Source organism: Lepidochelys kempii, chromosome 10, assembly GCF_965140285.1.
Source record: "Lepidochelys kempii isolate rLepKem1 chromosome 10, rLepKem1.hap1, whole genome shotgun sequence".
In the NCBI taxonomy this organism is placed as follows: Eukaryota; Metazoa; Chordata; order Testudines; family Cheloniidae; genus Lepidochelys; species Lepidochelys kempii.
The window spans coordinates 83231681-83251531 of record NC_136389.1 but is presented as its reverse complement, the minus strand read 5'-3'; the positions used below and the strand labels follow the sequence as shown (position 1 = coordinate 83251531).

The 19851-nt window shown below is 44.6% G+C and overlaps 1 protein-coding gene across 2 annotated transcripts in view; it reads right to left on the bottom strand.

The window, feature by feature from the left end:
- The window catches only part of ADAMTS7 (ADAM metallopeptidase with thrombospondin type 1 motif 7), a 141590-nt gene that overhangs the window by 52133 nt on the left and 69606 nt on the right, over positions 1-19851 (bottom strand). For both annotated transcript variants that reach the window (XM_073304523.2, XM_073304524.2), the window contains 3 exons: positions 18094-18235; positions 6727-6853; positions 5613-5826 (listed from right to left, as the gene is read on the bottom strand). In XM_073304523.2, coding sequence (XP_073160624.2) covers positions 5613-5826; positions 6727-6853; positions 18094-18235 — 483 coding nt within the window. The remainder of the gene's footprint in view (positions 1-5612; positions 5827-6726; positions 6854-18093; positions 18236-19851) is intronic.

Genomic DNA, 19851 nt, shown 5'->3' with positions numbered 1-19851 from the left:
CAGGCTGAAACTTGGCCTACATGCTGGCCAGAAAGTTTTCGTGGAGTTGGGGTTTGTGGAGAGGACTGGATAAGATGATCTAATAGCCCCAACTGCAGTTGCCATGAATTCTGCCCCTTCTCTTGAAAGAGATTGTTAAATAAAGGGTGCGGGCCTGGTAAATGGAAAAATGAGGATTAATAAGATGTTTGGTTGAGGAAAAGCACATAATGGACCCATTGACAATATTCAGTATAAAAGAGACCCACAAACTGGAAATAAGTTCAGTGAAATTATCCTACCTAATATGTAATTCCATTAACATCACACTTGCTCTGAATGAGCCGCAGATCATTATGCTTCATTGTAACTGATGTATATAGCATTAGTCATGTATTACAAAGTCCCTTACATAATCAAACTAGAAAAGCAAACCTAAGCACAGGGGATTTCATTAGAAATACCATATATTTGGGTTGACAATATATCAGTTTGGGCAAGAGGTTAATTTATAGCGACCAAAGCAAGGCAATCAGAATTCAAGGTGAATTGCACAGATTAACTTCTCAGACTATTTGCAGAGTTTATATGTAGGGTCTGGCCAAGCTGTGCTTGGGGGCAGACCCATGTGAATGTGTGTATGGGGGTGGGTACGTTACATTTGTGCAAACGTCATTAGGTGCCAACTTTGTGCTTCCGCAGTTCCCCATGCTGTTAAGGGCCTAGCTAACCCTTGGCACTTATGAATGGCTCTCTGAGGGACCAATAAGGCAGCTGGGGAGTGAAGTGAGTGGAGTGGAGGTCACATCCTCTCCCTAGGGCACACAGTGCGGGGGTTGGTTATGAGATGTGCACAGAGCCGGCACACTGGCCGTCTACCCTGGGTGCTCGCCCACACTGGAGAAATCCTAGTTGACCAGTGAAAGCTCTGACATGGGCCATTCGTGTCACTGGCCCATATACTAAAAAGAACAAGTGTATTAATATTTTCAATCAAAATATGGAGAAAACAGGCCCGTTCTCATGAATATACTAAGACAGAGTTCAAGATTGTGTTTCTACTGCATGGTTGAACAGAGAGGAAGGTTGGCCCGGTGATTAGGGCACAAGCCCTACTAAATTCCCTGCTCTGTCTCAGACTGCCAGCGTGACCCTGGGTAAGTCATTTAGTCTCTTGGTGCCTCAGTTTCCCATCTGTACAATGGGGATAATGGCACTGCCTTACCTCATAGGAGTGTTGTGTGGATAAATACATTGCAAATTGTGAGGTGCCCACACACTATGGTGAAGGAAGGCAGTATGAATAACTTGGATGGATGGATGGACAAGTAGGGGTGGCATTGCAGGAGGGGTGTGTGTCTTTATTCTGGCTTTATGTGCATATGATGTATGCTTAATGCTATGGGGAAAACACTGGTTTCTTGAACTCTGTTCTCAGCATGTCAGTGAAGGATTTTCAAATACCTTTTTGGTTCTAAATGTAAATCAATTCATGATGTTTTAGTTTTGCTCTCCCCATTGGGTACCAAGGGCCAGTCCTGGACTGTAAAGAGCTTATGGTCCCCACTACAATTCCCGTGGGCTCCTGTGTGGAGGACAGATCCAGTGAAGCATCTTCTCCATCCTTAGTCAGCCCCAAGGTTCCCTGCATTTATCAGTTGCTGACTCAGCAGCTCACAGCCTCTGCCTGAGTATCAAAGGGCAGGACGGAGCCTCCGTTTACTGTAGGTTACAGGCTCTTTAGAAATGTAAAATATGAGTGAATCTGGAGTAAGGAATGTGCTTGGCACAAGGAGCAGTTTATTTATAACAACAAGGGCCCATTGCCAGGCATTTATACCAGTTACAAAATAGAACTGAAATAACATGTTACAACGTACTAATATCTCTTAGCAGGATCCAAGCCTATTTCGCACCACCCTGCTGTCACCATAAAAACACAACTGGAACAAGGAGCAATGTCTGTAGCCCATTCCTTATTACGTACGCCAAAGCCTGAGAAAACAGGTGGCCCCAACACTGTACCCAGAAGGTCCAAAAGCTCAGACAGCTAAGGCACAAGGGAACTGAGTTCCAGAGTAGAAAACCTCCACTGAGAACGCTCTGGCCCCAGTCTCCGGACGTTTGAATCTAGGGGATCCCAGCAGGCTGATCTCAACTATCAGGACAGCACAAGGAGGGAGAGATTAGGAACTTCACAGGGGTGGCAACCAACAAGAGAGGAAAAGTTTAACAACATACTTTAGCCTTTTGGCCACAGCATTGAACTGGGAGCTCATGTTCTGCTGATTATCCACCATGACCCACAAGTCTTTTTCAGAGTAAGTTCTTCCTGGGCTAGCAGCGCCTATCCTGTAAATATGGCTTGCGTTCTTTGTTTCTAGCAGCATGACTTTGCGTTAGGCTATATTGCAATCAATGCTGTTCGCTTGCATTCAGTTTACAAAGCGATCTAGATTGTTTTGGATCACTGACCTGTCTTTTTCATTATTTACCACTCCCCCAGTCTCTGTGTCATCTGCAAATTTTATCAGGAATGATTTTATGTTTTCTTCCAGATCGCTGATAAAAATGTTAACTAGCGAAGGGCCAAGAACTGTTCCCTGTGGGACCCACTGCAAACACACCCACTCAGTGATGATTCCCTGCTTACAATTACATTTTGAGACCTATCATTAGCCTGTTTTTATCAATTTAATGTATGCCACATAGATTTTGGATCATTCTAGTTTCTTAATCAAAATGTCATGTGGTAACTTGTTAAATGCCTTACAGAAGTCTACATATATTACAACAACACTATTACCATTATCAGCCAAACTTGTAATTTCATCAAAAAAAGATATCAAACATAAACCCATATTCGGCATAAATAATATTACCCTCTTTTAATTCTTTATTCATTGAGTACCATATCAGCTGTTGCATTATTTTGCCCAGGATCAATGTTAGGCTGGCAGGTCTATAAATACCCAGCTCTTCCAACTGACCCTTTTAAAATACTGGCACAACTTTAGCTCTCTTCCTGCCGTCTGGAACTTCCACAGTGTTCCAAGACTTATTGAAAATCACCATAAATGGTCCAGAGGGCTCCGCAGCCAGCCCCTTTTAAACTTTTAGATGCAAGTTATCCAGACCTGTTGACCTGAGTTACTCTTGAAATGGAAAGAATTTCATCATCATCCGATATGAATACTTCATCTGTTTTTCCCCTCCAACAAAAATATTTATTCAACACTTATGCTTATTTTGTATTATTATGGGCAATTCTACCATTTCCATCTAGCAATGGAGAAACCACTGTTAGGATTACTTTTGTTCCTAATACATTTTAGTAAATCTCTTTGTTATTGTCCTTAACACTGCTGGCCATAAAGGTCTACTTGTATCCTTTTGCTTCCCTTATCAATTTTCTACAATTCATGTTTCTAATTTATATTCATTGCTATAAATGTCCCCTTTATCTCATTTGTTTATATTATGTATATATATATAATTTTTTATAGCTTCTTTCACTTCCCCTCTAAGATAAGTTGGTTTTTTGATCAGTGAAGCCTTCTTTCTTGATTGTGGAATTGTGGCTTTTGGGGCATCTAGTAAAATATTTTCTTAAACAGTTCCCAATTATCATTTACATTCTTCCATTCACCTTTTCACCTTTTCATTCTGTTGTGTTTTTGGTAAATAATTTAAAACCAAAACTTATTTTTAAGTTAGTTTTAAAATTATTTTTTAAAATTTGAAATTATGATTTTTAGTTAAAAATCCAATCTGTGATTAAGATGACCCATCAAAGATGGCAATACAAAAAATCAAAAAGGTTATATATATATATAATATAGTAAATGAAAATATATGTTCTATGGACATTTTTAATGAAAATGTAACTTTTTGGAAATTTATATACATAATGAAAAGTTCCATTTTTAAAAAATAGTCAAATGTCAAAGAAAAAATATTTTACAGAAAATAAACTCTTGCTTTGCCACCAGCTTTGGCTGACCTAACTCTTTGCCAAACTCCTCCCACATCCCCAAACCTCCCCATTCTTATGAGAATTCCTCTGCTACCTCAATTCACCTGACTGATTTATCTATTTAAATAGCAGGGCATCATGTAAGCTGATCAGTGAACAGTCTGGGCAGCTCTGTATAGTCATACACTCTAGCCTGCTCTCTTTTTTAAAAGTGAAGAGTCAATTTCCTCATGACCATATATGACAGTATATGTACAGAGCAGTTAACCACCCATGGACAAGGGTCTGTATACACAGCAATTAAAAACTGGCAGCTGGCCCAGGCCAGCTGACTCAGGCTTGCGGGTCTTGGGCTAAGGGGCTATTTAACAGCGGTGTAGATGTTTGTGCTTGTGCTGGAGTCCAGGCGCTAGGATCCTGTGACGAGGGAGGGTCCCAGATCTCGTGCTGCAGCCTGACCCTGAAGGTCTACACCACACTTAAACAGACCCTGAGCCCGAGCCTCTTAGCCGGAGTCAGCTGTCACAGGCCAGCTGGGGGTGTCTAACTCTAGCGTGGACACACCCGTAGTGTGTACACACATACAAACTCTCCCGACTTCCCTAAAACTCCATGTTGCAGTGTGCTCAAAACATGTGCAGGATTCTGCCAAAGTTTAGGGTGGAAACTTGTAGTGCTGCAAAATATTTAAAAAGCTTTAAAAGCTTTTATTTCTGTCAATCTAATTCTTTGCACCAAGCACCGAGTTTTTACTAGACCCTGATGGAGGAAACAGCCAAATTTGAAGAAGGAAAAAAGATTATAACAGCCTCGGGGTGATTCTTTATTTTAAGATCTGTCTGGGTCACAAACCTGCCTTTCACTTGATCTGGTTTTTATAATTGCAGCTCCTCAAAAAAAGGAGAGAATTAAAATGAATTTTAATGTTTAAATTGTCAGGACTCCAACTAGTTCCAGGAATGTCTGACAGGTGGAGTTCGAATGAGAGCTAGACACCTCCTCCCCCTCCCCCAACCTGAGTTTTCTGTCTGAATTCCTCTCTTCCCCCCCCTCTTTAAAATGGTTTAATCTGAGCCAGCCCCTGCGCTAAGTATTTCACTGCTGAGATTGTTCTAGGACGTAGTGATTTCCCAGAGAATTCTTAACGAGGGCCCTGTGCTTTGCGTGTGAGTGCAGTGATGAACAAGCCACCTGAATCAAGGATTAGTTCTCTAAACCGAGTATCCGCGGGTAGCCGTGTCAGTCTATATCCACAAAAACAACAAGGAGGCTTATTCCCAAATAAATCTGTTAGTCTTTAAAGTGCCACCAGACTCCTTGTTGTTTCTCTAAAAAGTTGGGTCTCAACTTTTTTTCATTTTCAAATGGAGGTGTGGACCCCTTTGGAAATCTTCCACACATAGTCTGAGGATCCCCAGAGGTCCGTGGACCACAGATTGAAAACCATGGTTCTATGGTAACAACAACCTTTTGCAGACTCCTTAGCCATAGTCTGCAGATCCCCAGGGATCCGTGGACCCCAGGTGAGAACCACTGCTCTAAAATTCACTGTGGTTCCAGCAGAGCCCATTGTTCCCTGAGCATGTTTATCTAAGTGACCCTTCAAGCTTCCCAAGGAACTAAGACTAATGTGCTCTTTACCCTTTGACTTTCTCACCTCAGACCAGTTGCCTATGGCCCATTGAGCAGGACAGAGGATATCCCTATTACAGGGCGCAGTGGCATCTGGCTTGGAGAGATGCTGACATTGTGTGTGCTGCAAAGCCCGCTGTTCATCCAGCCACACACTCTGAATGCAAAGGACCGTCCTCTTCATGAGCCCAGCTTCGCCACAAGTGGCAGAGCATTTCTGCCACTCGCCAACCCACCACCTAGGAAAATGAAAGGGGAAAAGGTGGGAGCCGAAGTGAGCACTCACATTTGCAGGTTTGTTGTTAGTAACAGTGAAATATCTATCCTCCTTGTTATAGAGAAACACTCAGTGTTACAGAGATGTTCACAGAGATGTCTCCACGTTCTGAGCTGGATTTCAAACACTCCAATCTGCGCGGGCATTGGGAGGCTGGAGTGTGGTTTACGTGTAAAGACAGAAGCCATTTGCAAAGCAGAGGCTAGTTGGGACTGCAGCAGCCTCTCCTGCTCTTCTGTCTAGAGGTCAGAGGGGCCACTATAAAGGTAGGGGTCACTAGCGAAACTTGGCTCATGATCAGGGTTTTGGATTTCAACCTCCCCAAAAGTTCAGGGCATTGGGATTCAGGATCTGTTCTTGAGATTATCTGCAGTACTGTGTGGCATGAGTTGTTATCTATAGAGCAGCATGCGAGTTCATGGCCTTTCCAGCAAAGCCTTAACCCAGGGGAGCTCAGACCTGGATCCTCTTAACTTCCAGTGACTTCAATAGGAATTAGGCACCTAAATACCTTTGAGGATCTGTCTACAGGCCCAAGCTGCAAATGCCTATTCACATGGACATCAATGAGGCTCTGCATAGGAGCAAAAGGTCTCTTGTATGGATCCAGTTGCAGGACTGGGGCCATAGTTCTTACTAGAGGCCAGGGTGGAGGGAGTCGGATGCAGAATCATGGAGTCCAGTGGTCACTTTTATACAGACAGGACAGCGCCCAGGCTGCTGTAGGTCAGCGTAGATCCACTGACTTCAGATGCTAATTTGCACCCGCTGAGACTCTGCCCTCCCGCAGCCCCTCTGTTAAAGTAGGGAGAGCATCTGGGGCTGGGTGAATGAGAAGATGGAAAAGCAAAGGAAAGCAAACCTGGCTGGGCAGGGCTCTTCGCTACACGTCCGCTGCCTGTCGTCGGGTCGGGTCAACGAGTCACAGTACCGCTCGTCCACTAGTCCAGCCAGCTGCTCAACACAGTGCACGATCTGCCTCTGAACACCTGGCGACAGAGAGAGGCAGCAAACGCAGGTTCAGTGTGGCAAGCGGGGCCCTCACTGAAAATGGCTTTGGTGTGTCAAGAGCTGAGTGTCTGAGCTGCACACCTGCAGGGAGCTGTTACAATCAGCCCCCTTTATAGGGGGCTTGAGACATGGAATGTTATAATTAAGTGGCCTCGGAATGAAATGATTTGGGCCTCAGGTCAGCAGATGTCAGGCTTAGATTGCAGCGCTCCGAGACACACATGCACAGCACATATCATAAAGTATTAACAACCAGCGCCTTTGTCTGAGCTTTCCCTCTGCTAGCCATTCTGCCGGCAGCTCCCTCCCTCAGCTCCTTAATTTAAATCAACCAAAAAAGTAGCCTGTAAAAAGTAAAAAATTAAAGAGGATAATGCTGCTTATGTAGAAGGAATAAAATGAACTCCCCACAATAGCTCCTTTAAAATGGTAAGCTACAAAACCACCAGTCAGGCACTGGCATCGTGTGGTTTTTATTCTCTTGTTTCAAGGTGTTTGGCCATTAAAAATCCACTGCTAACATGTTACAGGAGGGCCCCGTATAACCTGACAACTAAGAAGAAAAGAAAAAAAATCCTTAAAAATTAAATGACGTGAAAAGTCTGTTTCTGCAGAGTTTGTCCGTGATGCCTGCCCAGAATCTTTCATACCGTTCATGAAACTCACAAACGGTCACCTTTCTGCTCAGCAGCCACTTAATTTTGTCCCTCTCTCACTCATCTGCACTGGCACAGCTTGTCAGAGGAACAACGCTTGCATTGTCTGTGGATGTGAAAAGGGCAGGAGGAAACCCAATACATGATATGTTATCACAATCTGATTTCTGGAACTGCACAGTGCTGGAAGAGAATCCTGGATACACATCTCCCACTGGTTGGTGCAGCATAGAGGTGAAGGGTTAGAAAGAGTACCAATCCACCCAGGGCACCAAGTCTCTACTATACAAAACACACAGCAGGCAATGCAAGATTTTCCCCAGGGAAGCGGGATGTGTTATCTGTTCGGCCGGATGAAATAAATTCTTAGATTCTGACTTTAGATCCAATCTAGGGCACTCCAAGCAGAAACCTATAGATCAAGGGTAGAAAGATCTTCTAAATGTGTAGCTGTCAAAAAAAGAAAGAAAGAAAAAGAATAAAAGAAAGAAATGTGTCAGATTATACGTTGCCAACTCACTTTCAAAGCTCAGGGTGGTCAGGAAATAACATAGAATAAGCAAGGACATTTAAGTTCCCTGGTCCCTTGAATACAGTAGGTATTTAAACAAATCAAAGGTTGCCCAATAACGCAAAATGAATATAATTCGCCTCATTACACTTTAACCTTCACTCTGAGTGAAACTTCACATTCCATGTGTTCTGTTCATCCATTCCGAAAGAGCGAAGCATACATTCCTCAGTCTAGCTGACTTTTCATCGAAGTGTAGGACTCGAAGGGACCTCAGCAGGTCATCTAGTCTAGTCCCCTGCACTCCAGGCAGGACAAAGTATTGTATTTCAGTTTAAGGAAAACAAAGAAGAAAGAGCAAATATCAAGTCTCCAGGAGAGAATGAATACCGGTACAGTGGCTCACTGCACAGTTGGCTCTGCAGCAGTCAGAGAGGCCACTCTGTTTTAAAGTTCCAGCACACAAAGGAGATGACTGCTACTCTCTTCTTTTAGCTGCACAAGTGCAGGTGTCGCTAATGGAAAAGCTCTCTGCAATGTGGTTTAGCAATCAGGTAAATTACACACGGCCTCTGCATAAACGGACTCTCTCAATACCAAGCGTTTCTGAACAGTAGAGACTCAGACACAATGTAGGTAGCACAATCTATACCTGCCACCATCTCCATCTGACCCCAGAGGAAAGGCTCACCATGTCATGTGTCTGGTGCAATAATAAGGGTATTTCTGTAACATAGTGTAATTATGATAACAACTCCAGTGGGGGAGTGCAAGTTTCCCTACATTAAATCCTGGCCCCACTGAAGTCAATGGGAGTTTTGCTTAATTTTTCGGACCCTCCAGCTTATTTTAACACAATTGTTTGCATGAACAAACATGTATCTATCCACTTACTCATAACCTTGACTAGCTAAAATAGGAAGCATCTGGTGAAAGGATAAGAAAGATCCCCTGCTGACTCTTCCTGCAATGGGCATGTTGTTCATTATTACCTATGACAACATTGTGTATGACAAACTTCATTTCCTTTCAATTATAAACAGTTGAAACATTAAAAAAAACCACCAAAAAACCAGCTGTGAACCAGTCTCTCTGCAGGTGCGGGGAGCTGCACCATTCGAGGAGCTGGAGGGTTTCTCAACTTGCAATCATGGAAAGTTTTTGCTCCTCTGTATATATTGCCAGTTGTAAGCAAGGCACCATGCTAATCCACACTGATTATGCCTCAGCTGGAGTTGTATGTCCAGTTCTGGGCGCCACATTTCAGGAAGGATGTGGATGAATTGGAGAAAGTCTAGAGAAGAGCAACAAAAATGATTAAAGGTCTAGAACACATGACCTATGAGGGAAGATTGAAAAAATTGGGTTTGTTTAGTCTGGAGAAGAGAAGACGTGGGAGGGGACATGATAACAGTTTTCAAGTACACAAAAGGTTGTTATAAGGAGGAGAGAGAAAAATGTTTCTCCTTAACCTTTTAGGATAGGACAAGAAGCAATGGGCTTAAATTGCAGCAAGGGTGGTTTAGGTTGGACATTAGGAAAAACTTTCTAACCGTCAGGGTGGTTAAGCACTGGAATAAATTGCCCAGGGAGTTGTGGAATCTCTATCATTGGAGATTTTAAAGAGCAGGTTAGGGATGGTCTGATAATACTTAGTCCTGCCACGAGTGCCGGGGACTGGACTAGATGACCTCTTGAGAGCCCTTCCAGTCCTACGATTCCATGATTCTATGAACATCCACAACCCAAAACGGCACCAGCCTTTCCGCCAGCCATATTCTATTTCAACCTCATGTCCGGTTTGTTGCCCATTGTCACCTCTAACACCCTCAGCATCTTGACTTTCTAGCTGTCTCCCTTCTATCAAGTCTAAGAGTTTGCAATTATTTCCCCCTAAATGTACAGGTTGCATGTTTCCTAGTTGAGTTTCAATTTATTATTTTTCTGCCAGTGCTTCAAATTCCTCTCACCTGGCTCACCATCATTTGGCTGCTTCTGTTTGTTTATCCAGAGCTAGCCCACACATTAGTTGGGTGTTTTTTTCCCCTTATGAAAAATCTGTGTGTTCAAAACCAGCTAAGGACCCCAGCATCTCGCAGGTAAGCAGAGAGCTCAGCTTATCACGGGAGCTGTGTGCCAGCCCCCCATCTACTGACGGATTTGCTAACCTCACCAATAAGCATTGATATACACCAGTGTGAGAGATGGTGTAAATTAGCACAGCTGCGGTGAAGTGACCGGTGCTCTGCTGAGTTACAGCAGGTGAGCACTCCTCACTCAGTCACCTACACTAGATTCTTCACGCAGCCTTGGTCGCCTCTGAAACGACAAAGGCCCTGGCTCCCACAGTAAATGCTTGTTAGGCCCAGACCACACTCCATAAACTGCAGGTTACAATAAAAATAAAAATCCCCAGTTCAACACCTGCTTGCTTTGTCCCCCTGGAGGTAACAAAACCTGGCCTGACACGCAGATTTCATTTCCCCGAGGGGGTGACCTTTGCCCTACAGAGCTGGACCAGTGAATTTAATAGGATCACAAGATGGTGTCACACTGTTTGCACAAGCAGTCCCATTAACAGCATGGCTGGCTTACCCTCTAACCTTAACCTCTTTCCTTAGCTGGGAAAGAGAGTAATTCATTACTACATGGGAACTAAAACAGAATGTACTGCAAGGTACAAGGGTCTGAAATTACTAGCATGCGAGCATATTGTTTCAGAAACGTCACTATTTATCAATTATCAGAGGGGCAGCTGTGTTAGTCTGTAGCCACAAAAAAAACGAGGAGTCCGGTGGCACCTTAAAGACTAACAGATTTATTTGGGCAGAAGCTTTCGTGGGTAAAAACCCACATGTCTTCAGATGCATGGAGTGAAAATTACAGATACAAGCATAAATATATTGGCACATATTATGCCTGTATCTTTAATTTTCACTCCATGCACCTGAAGAAGTGGGTTTTTACCCATGAAAGCTTATGCCCAATTAAACCTGTTAGTCTTTAAGGTGCCACCAGACTCCTCACTGTTTATCAATGTACATGTTCCTTTCAGCCCCTTTTCCCAGAAGCTACTAGAGCCAGAAAGGAACATGTTTTCGGACATGGAGACACTTCCTTGGTGTAAAAGAATAAATAAATCAGCAGTTCACTGTGCTCAGTAAGACCAACCAGGGCTTTGGAGTCTTTCTGAGAAAGGTCTGGAGTACAGAACAGCCAGGTGGGCAGGACAAAATGCTAGTAAAAGTTGAAATGATCAATACACATTGCAGGGAACGTTGTCATGCCCTTGTAGTGGCTGGTCATTTTCTGCTCGGTAAATTCAGGATGTAGAAATGGACCCAGGACTCTAGTGTTTGAATCAGAGCAGCCAAGGGTGGTGATGGAAGAGAGGGATCTGGGAAGCACAAAGAAAGAGGAAGCACCATTTGCCACCTGCACTGGGTTGATAAGAAATGGGTTAGATGTTCTGCGGGTATAGCTATAGGGTGGACAGTTAAGAAGAGTAAGGTGAAAATGACGAGTTTTAGTGATCACAGGTGAGAACAACAGACCAGTAAATAACTCCTCTGTGTTTCTATAGCACCTTCCATTTGAGGAGCTCAAAGCACTTTACAAACACTAATCAATGGAGTCTCCAAAGACCTTTTAGTGGGTGTGATTATTAGCTCCATCCTCCAGACAGGGAACCTGAGGTTCAAGAAGGTTAAGTGATTTGTCCCAGAGCTGGGAACAGACACCAGGTCTCTTGACTCCCACTTCTGCCCTTGAACCATAGGCTCATCCTTCCTCTCTTCCTGTCTACGCTGTGAGTAGAAATGTTTTCATCAGAAAAGCACGAGCTTGTCAAACCACTGAACTGCAGGGTAGAGATTAAATCACGTCAAGAACTGTTGCTGGACTCCGATAAACTTTGGCAAGGCCAGGTTACTTTAATCTCAACTAACTGCAATGAACCTCATGGGCCTTCTCTATGCCACAATGGCTTATGATCTATCTCTGTGTTTAAACAGTTCAGAGCAACAAGCCTGGTACAAAACAGATGTGTTCTCTTTGCTAGCAAGTTGCAGCCATTGCCACATTCACTCGGTGATGCCTCAGTGCTGGTATTTCTGGCCTCTGACTTGTGCCTTTCATCTCATATATACTGGCCTGTGGCATGGCTGGATGAATTAAGCAGGGAGGAGAGGCAGTGAATAGCTTATTTGGACAGACAGATGTTTTATACTCAACAGCGACAGAAAAGAAAATGCAGAAAAATTATCTCCCTCAGCGAAGAGTCCAATGGAATTTACTAGGGACGAACCCAACAAGGGTCTATAGAAATTATGCTAAGTACATACAGGGCCAGGTCCTCAATGTGTGTAAATAGTGTAGCTCCACCGACTGACAATGAAGCGCTGCTGATTTACACCAGTGGGTGGGACACAGACTTTTAATAGAGAATTAAACCGTGTCCTTTTGATCAGTTTTTGAACCATCCTAAAAGAGTGTGAAATAAAATAATAAATAATAATAATAATAATCCCCAGCTCTTAGCTAGCACTTTTCATCATCAGAGCTCAAAACAATTTACAAAGTATCATGTCAGCATCATTATCATGGTCCACGTGTGACATATGGGGAAACTGAGGCACAGAGCAGGGCCGTGACTTGCTCAAGGTCACCCAGCAGGCCAACAATAGAGCCAGGAAAGAACCCAAGTCTTAATAAATTCTATAGGGCAGTTCAGAGAACCTACAGAAAGGCTGTTGTTTTCTGCTACATTTTCTAGAGTTTTTCCAGGCATGTGAGATGAGAACTTAGTGGGGTGTTAGAAGATGTTCTGGGCTAGTTTTTGCTCTGGAGGTCCATCCAGCTGTAGGGGTGTTCCATGCACAAAGCCTCCAGGAGAGCCAGGAGAATCTGGTTTCTGGCTTGTTGTTTGAGAGGGTGCACCTATGCTCTCCCTGGGAGGGCCCAGCTCAACGAACCTTAGCTGGGCAGATCTAATCCCCTTGCTTTAAGCTCCCTCTGTTCCTCTTGACGGGGAATTTAGGGCTAGCAGTGGTGTTAGACTCATGTAATTGTGCTGCCAGAATGCAAGGGCTGGCATGGCCCCTGGCCCTAGCTCATGGGAGGGGTTGGAAAAAGCAGAAAGTGCCTCTGTGCTGTACAGTTCTGTACAGAGGTGAGGTATGAGTGAGCCCTAGATATTTGTATTATTTATCATTAATCATGTTTACTACAGTAGTGCCTATGGGTTAACCAAGAATGGGGCCTTGTTGAGCGGAAATGGCAGTGATTCTCAAAGGAGCGCTTTCAATCGTATAGCCTGCCTCGGGGTCTCCAAATAAACTGGCCCAGCGTAAGACAGCTACCGCAAGCCTACTGTAAGCAGCGGACTTTACCGCTGTCCGAGTGGGGGTGGAAGATCTCACCCACGTGTCTGCTGTGAAACGCTAGCCCCCTCTAGTCGCACTATTGTTACAGCTGAGCTGAGTGGAAACCATCAGTACCAGTGATTCTGGTGAGTTGCTGCAGTGTTTGACTGTGCACAGGGCTCGCTCTTTGGTTCTGCTGTGGCTAGGGCCTATCTACAAGCTGTCAAAAGCATCCAAGATTCCCTGCAAATAAGGAAGAGATGTGGAGGCTCGTTTAGTGTTCGAATGACAACCATGCTCCAGGCACCCACTAGCATGCAGCCCTGACATCTCCCAGTTGGCAGGCCGGTAGCCTGCGTCTGTGATTGGATATCGGTTTTTTACAGATGTACTTTTGGCAACAGTATAAAAAAAAAGTCTGACTGGCAAGAAGCCAGCTCCTGCCCTGTTGACACTCTCAGCGAACGGCTAAATTGTCCAATCGCACTTCCTGCGTCCCTCTGGCAGCCCTGGTGGGGAGACGCAGCTACGGGTGACCTCGCATTCCACAAGCAGCTTTGACACCCTTTTTTTGAATTCTTGCCGTGCGCACTTCTGCCGTGCCTGTGGAGAGCTGTAACTAACGATAAAACCAAGATGCTGTGAAGTCCGGCGGCAGAGGGAATTCCTGGACTCTGCTGAGAAGAGGAAACTCCCAGACCACTGGGCTCAGCTTTGTCAGTGAGGATTTTCGGAGGGTATCTGGCGCTGGTGAAATGTGTGAGGTTGGCAGCCCTGGTGCCTGAAGGCCTGTTTATTTACAGGACAAGCACAGCACAAGCCTTCCCACACCACTGTGCTCTGACCCTGAGCTGCCGGAGCCTTGTCCAGACGAGGGGAATTTTGCACAAATTGTTGCTCTCAGTCCCCTTACTATGTGGCATGATGCTTCCAGCATCATGGTGGGCAGGGGAGAGCCCTGGGTGCCATCAGACTGCCGTTCCCACTCCTGTGCAGCGGTGCAGCCCCCTAAAATGCCAGCCAGTGCAGCTGACATGCGCAAGCCAAGTGGGAAATAAGCTATGGAAATCAATGGGCCTGATTCCGATTTCACACCACTTTTACATCTCCATTGACTTCAACAGAGTGACTCCTGATTCACTCTGGTGTAAATAGGATCAGGATCAACTCAGTGGGGCAGGTTGGACAGCTGTGACTCTGTCTGACCATCTTATTTCCTATTCCTTCTATTTTGAAACATGATAAATTAAAACAAACAAGCAAATCCCAAAGTGAAACTGGTTATAAATAAAAATGAGTGAGCTAAGTTCTCTCTCTCTCTCATCTCGATCCTTCATCACACAGCAGTGAGCTATTTGAGGCATTAGTCCCAACCAAGTGGAGAACCAGTATAAAAATCTAGGGTTTTGAGATGTGCCACGAGCCTTCATGTTTCAGGGCATACGCCGACCTCTAACCATTGGGGGCTAGGTGGAAACGTTATTACGGATTTACTCAGTGCAGAGTTTCTTTGGCTGAAGCAGCTGGCGCAGGCCACTAGGTTACATTAAGAATTAGGAGTTGTAGGGATAAAGTTTTCTCAGATGGCAAAAGCACCTTTGGACTGTTGGAAATGTAATCTGCCGCGTGTGTGTGTGTGTCTTACCCGCCAACCCTGCTCCAGTTAAGGATAATGGCAAACCTCTCCCATGAACTTCAGTGGGAGCAAGGATTGGGCCCCTTTGTCTTTACATATTTGGGTCAGATACTTTATTTTTTACATTTATTTAAAAAGAGAAATAACCACTTGGAAGTTCCAAAAATATTTACAAGATGTGTGCCTAATGCCCTGTGAGATTACTGTCCATACATCTCAAGGTACCAGTCTCAGGGGAGCTATAAGAGATGGCTATGCAGACTTTTTTTAAACCTTTTCAACTGATTACAAAAATGATTCAGTTAGAAACAGATTTCTTAGAACCCACTGCAGGACAGGAAAAAATGTTTCTTTGGAGAATGAAGGTGCCTTGGTGCGTAAAACATAAAATTCAGTTAAAAGAATGGAAATGGGTGAGCGCCCTGACATAGCTGATCATTAAGGCGGGTTTTAATATGTCCTTTCAAAATAAAGAACGTGTGCTAGGCAGCATTTCAGCTTCTAATGACTTTCCACAGGGATTAGTGGACACACAAATGCTTTGTGTGTGAAGGACAAAGAGGAAAATCATGTAAGATTTTCCACAAACTTTCCATGTACCCAGGTCACTGAATCTCTCTCTCTCTCTCTCTCTCTGAGCAGTGGGAAATACTGACCATAATAATTATGTAATATAATCCTCAGCGGCTTCTGAATAAGGCCATCAGCAGTGCAACGCTGGCTCCTACATTTGCAAACTGTGCACTCAAGTGTGAGCCTCTTTGCAAGGCAGCTACACAAAACCAAAGTTTTACATTCAGCTGCTAGACCACAGTTCTCATAATAGCCCCATGCTATGTCACCGCTCACCCTCAAAACCAATGAAAAAGGAAGATAATATGTCATTATAAAGCCAAAACCAAAACAAGAGACAGATTCTTCTCGTTTCTGTTTATGGAGTAAAATCAAAACAAAGTGTTCTGCTGCCTCTGAGAAGCTGGAGAGGAGATAGAGGACCACACACACATATACACACCTCAAAAGCTTCAACCTCCCAAGGGAGCCATGGGATCATAGGAAAGAAATCTAAAGTTCAAAGACATGTAGCAATGTATATGCCTCTCTGCTGTATCTCTGTAACAAACACTTGAAAGTTTAACCTTCCTCATATTGGACAAGTGGTTCTGTAAAACTCACAGACAGCTGTACACCCCTTAGCCTCCCACTCTTCTAACTGCCGAATAAATTGTCTCCATTATTCTGCCAGTTTGGAAACTCACTGGGACTTGTAGTTTACTTGCAGCCTGACCAAGTGTCATTAATTAACACTGCAAAATGTACATTGGCAGTGCTGGAGCTGTGTTTGCCCCAGGATATGAGAGAGACAAAGTAGGTGAGGTAACATCTTTTACTGGACCAACTTCTGTTGGTGGAAGGGACAAGCTTTAGAGCTTCAAAGAGGTCTTCTTCAGGTCTAGGGAAGGAAAACAGAGTTTCTGAGCTAAATACAAGTTGGGACAGATTGTCAAGCATAAGGGGTTTACACATGCTATAGGAGACCATTTAAATTTAAAAGGAAGCAGGCAATTAAGGGTTAGTAGACAGTGGGGTGTGTTACAAAATGTTGTGATGAGCCATACGATCATGGTCTCTGCTGAGTCCACGGTTTATAGTGTCTAGCAGAGTTGTGAATTTAAGTTCCCAGGCTTGGCTTTGGAGGGTGTTGTGTGGGTTTCCTTGGATGACGAGGAGTGAAAGGTCAGATGAGGGGTGATTGCTTTGACTGGGTGACAGGGTGTTTTGGGAGCTAGCTTTTTGGGAGCGGGTCCTGGTCTGGACCCCAGAGCAGAGGGTGGGACTGGGGTCTCCTGCCAGTCACAGGGGGTGTGGAGCCCAGCAGGCTGAGCTGAAGCCTGGCTGAGGAAAAGCCCCATAAAGGGTGGAAGGATTTTTGTTTCCATTAGAGACATTTTTAGACTTTTAGTTTGGGACAACTGGGACCTGGAAAGGGTGCACGAAAGATGGTGTCCTGGCCGCAGGGCCGAGTCACAGTCCAGGTGCTGGCGTGACCATTGGCAGGGGGTGCTAGCCCAGCGAGAGAGCTGTGATGTCTGGCTGCGAGGGGGCACCTCGTGGTGTCTAGCCCATTACACACATCCTGAAACAGGCTGTTGAAGCAGACAGACTGATCACCAGGAAGGAGGAGGAGAAGAGCATAGGAGAAAGCTGTGGAGGGAATGGCGAATCACGGATATAGATCAAGGAAGAGCATGAGCCCTGCCCTGCATGCTTCAGGGATCTGCTGGGATGAGGCATTTCCATGGAATCTCTCAAATCTGATCCTCTGTGAGATGCTTGAAATTGTTTTTTTTAAAATAGTGTTGTACAAACCCAAATACAGGCCATTTTATGTTTATTCAACTTCTCTAAAACTCTTTTGTCTGAATCAACCAGAAGGCCCTGAAACCTCCAGGCAACCAGCATGGTAACAGGACACCAAGTTAAGAGGGAAAAGCTGATAAAGTGCAGTCTCCAAGCGCCTGAGCTCCGCAGGGGGTCTGGTCTGGATATTTATGACCCCAGCAGCTGTTTCTGTGTTACAAACCCACTGAAACCTAAGGCCAAAGAGTTTCTAAGACAAATGTCAGCAAACTGTTTTGATGTGTATTTCCTAGGTTGTGATGTAAAATGTGTCACAAATGAATTATTTTGTTTTGTTCCCTTTAAACATGATGTTTACAGAGATTTGGCCAGAACCAGCATGTTCCAGACCTATTTACTGGGGAGGTTACACTGTACCCACGAGAACTAGACCTATTCTGGTACCTTAACTTTGATGGTAACCCCCAATGATTAAGCAAATATTTTAGCATCATACAGATCTGATCAGTGGACTAGCTAGTAAAACTGATTTCGGATGGGATGTGCTGTACCAGAACTCCTTGGTTTCTATGTGCATGGAATACTTTACAAAAATCACCTCTATTCCCCTTCCTGCTGTAAAGTAGTGTGTGAGAGCAAAGCTACTGGTTTTAAGCGTGTCAGGTCGACGTGAAAAGGTCGACAAACTTACCTGTCCCACATGTGGCAGTGCACGTAGTCCAGGAGCCGTATCGCCAGGAAAACTCTGCGGGCTGAATCTCGTTCTCAGGGTCAGACTCCCTTCGGATAGTGTACTGGTATCGAACCCCTGGGTTCGTCTCCTGGAACAACAGCTGTGAGGAGATAATCAAACCGAGTCACAGCTCATTCAGCAACGTAACCACTTTCTGTTGGCATTGATGGGGCTTTCCGGCATCTAGTATAGGTCAAGACATTGCCATGCAGCGGTATAACACACACAACCATACTTGCGTGCGATAGAGTGATCTGGAGAAGACTGGAGAGACTACTGTTCAATACACAAGGCCCTTAGGGGTTGTCTACACAGCAAAGACAAATCTGCAGCTGGATGTGCCGGCTGACTTGGACTCATGGAGTCGGGCTGCCAGGCTGTGTCCTTGCCATGTAATCTTCTGAGCTCAGGCTGGAGCACGAGCTCTAGGCCCCTGCAGTGTGGGAGGGTGTTTAGATGCTGAATAGCTCAACCAGAACACACCGATACTGGGCCAGTTTTAGTGCCCAATACTTTGAGTGGAGCTATTTCATTGACACTGGGTGTAAATGAACTTGCGGGACCAGATGTCCCAAGATTATCGGGACCATCCCACCATTAGAGGCTTTGTCCTATATATGCAACCATCCCCCCGGAAAAAAAAAAAAAAAGGTGTCCTGATTTTTCCCACTTGCTATCTGGTAACCCTAACATGAACTCAGGATCTGACCTTTAGCCTCTTGTTCAGGGGATCACTGGCAACAAATCTGACATTACTATAGAGATGTCATTCCCTGGCTGATTCAACTGCAGCAGTAAAGGAAATGTGGAGGTGGGCCTGGATAATTCATAATCATAGGTTCGAAGGCCAGGAGGAACCACTGTGATTATCTCGTTTGATCTCCTCTATAGCACGGCCCATACAATTTACCCAGCTGGCCAAGTGTAGCAAACTTATTATACATTAAAAAGAAAAGGAGGACTTGTGGCACCTTAGACACTAAGATTTATTTGAGCATGAGCTTTCGTGAGCTTATTCTCAAATAAATTTGTTAGTCTCTAAGGTGCCACAAGTCCTCCTTTTCTTTTTGCGGATACAGACTAACACAGCTGCTACTCTGAAACCTGTTGTTATACATTGATTCACACAGCACCTTCTGCAAGCAACCAAGTGCTTTCGAAAGTACAAAAATAAAGTGTTTATAAAGATCACTTCTCCTCCCCCACCACGGAGCTGCAGCCACCACAATTACTCCAGCAATGCTACCCAGGAGTTTTAGAACAGGGGGAGAAAATTAGCAAATCCAAGCGAAGCAACAGGGAAATTGTGGTAGGTGCAATGCCATTAATACAACTGAGACCTACTCACATCCATGGGGCTCACACCTCTTGTTTTGTCTTCCCTCCTCTGCCATAAAAGTGCCACAGGACCTTTGATAAGGGTCCAGACTGCCAGGACTTTGGTTTTATGTCTTATCTGACAAACCTCACCCCCCAAAGCACAGTGCCTCCTAGCACCACATCAGCTTAGTGAAGGTTGGTGGTGTTAAAATTAGCCATTGCAAGGATATTATGGTTAGGAAATAGTTAAAGGCATTCCCTTCTAATCAGAGATGAGGCCAAGCTTCCAAGTGCAGGCCAGATCAGGACTTTCCCAAAGTTCTTGATGGTTTGGTTCAGTTCCTTATATAAAGGGCAAGCCATGAAGTTCAGGGCCAAGCTTTCCCAAAGGGGAGA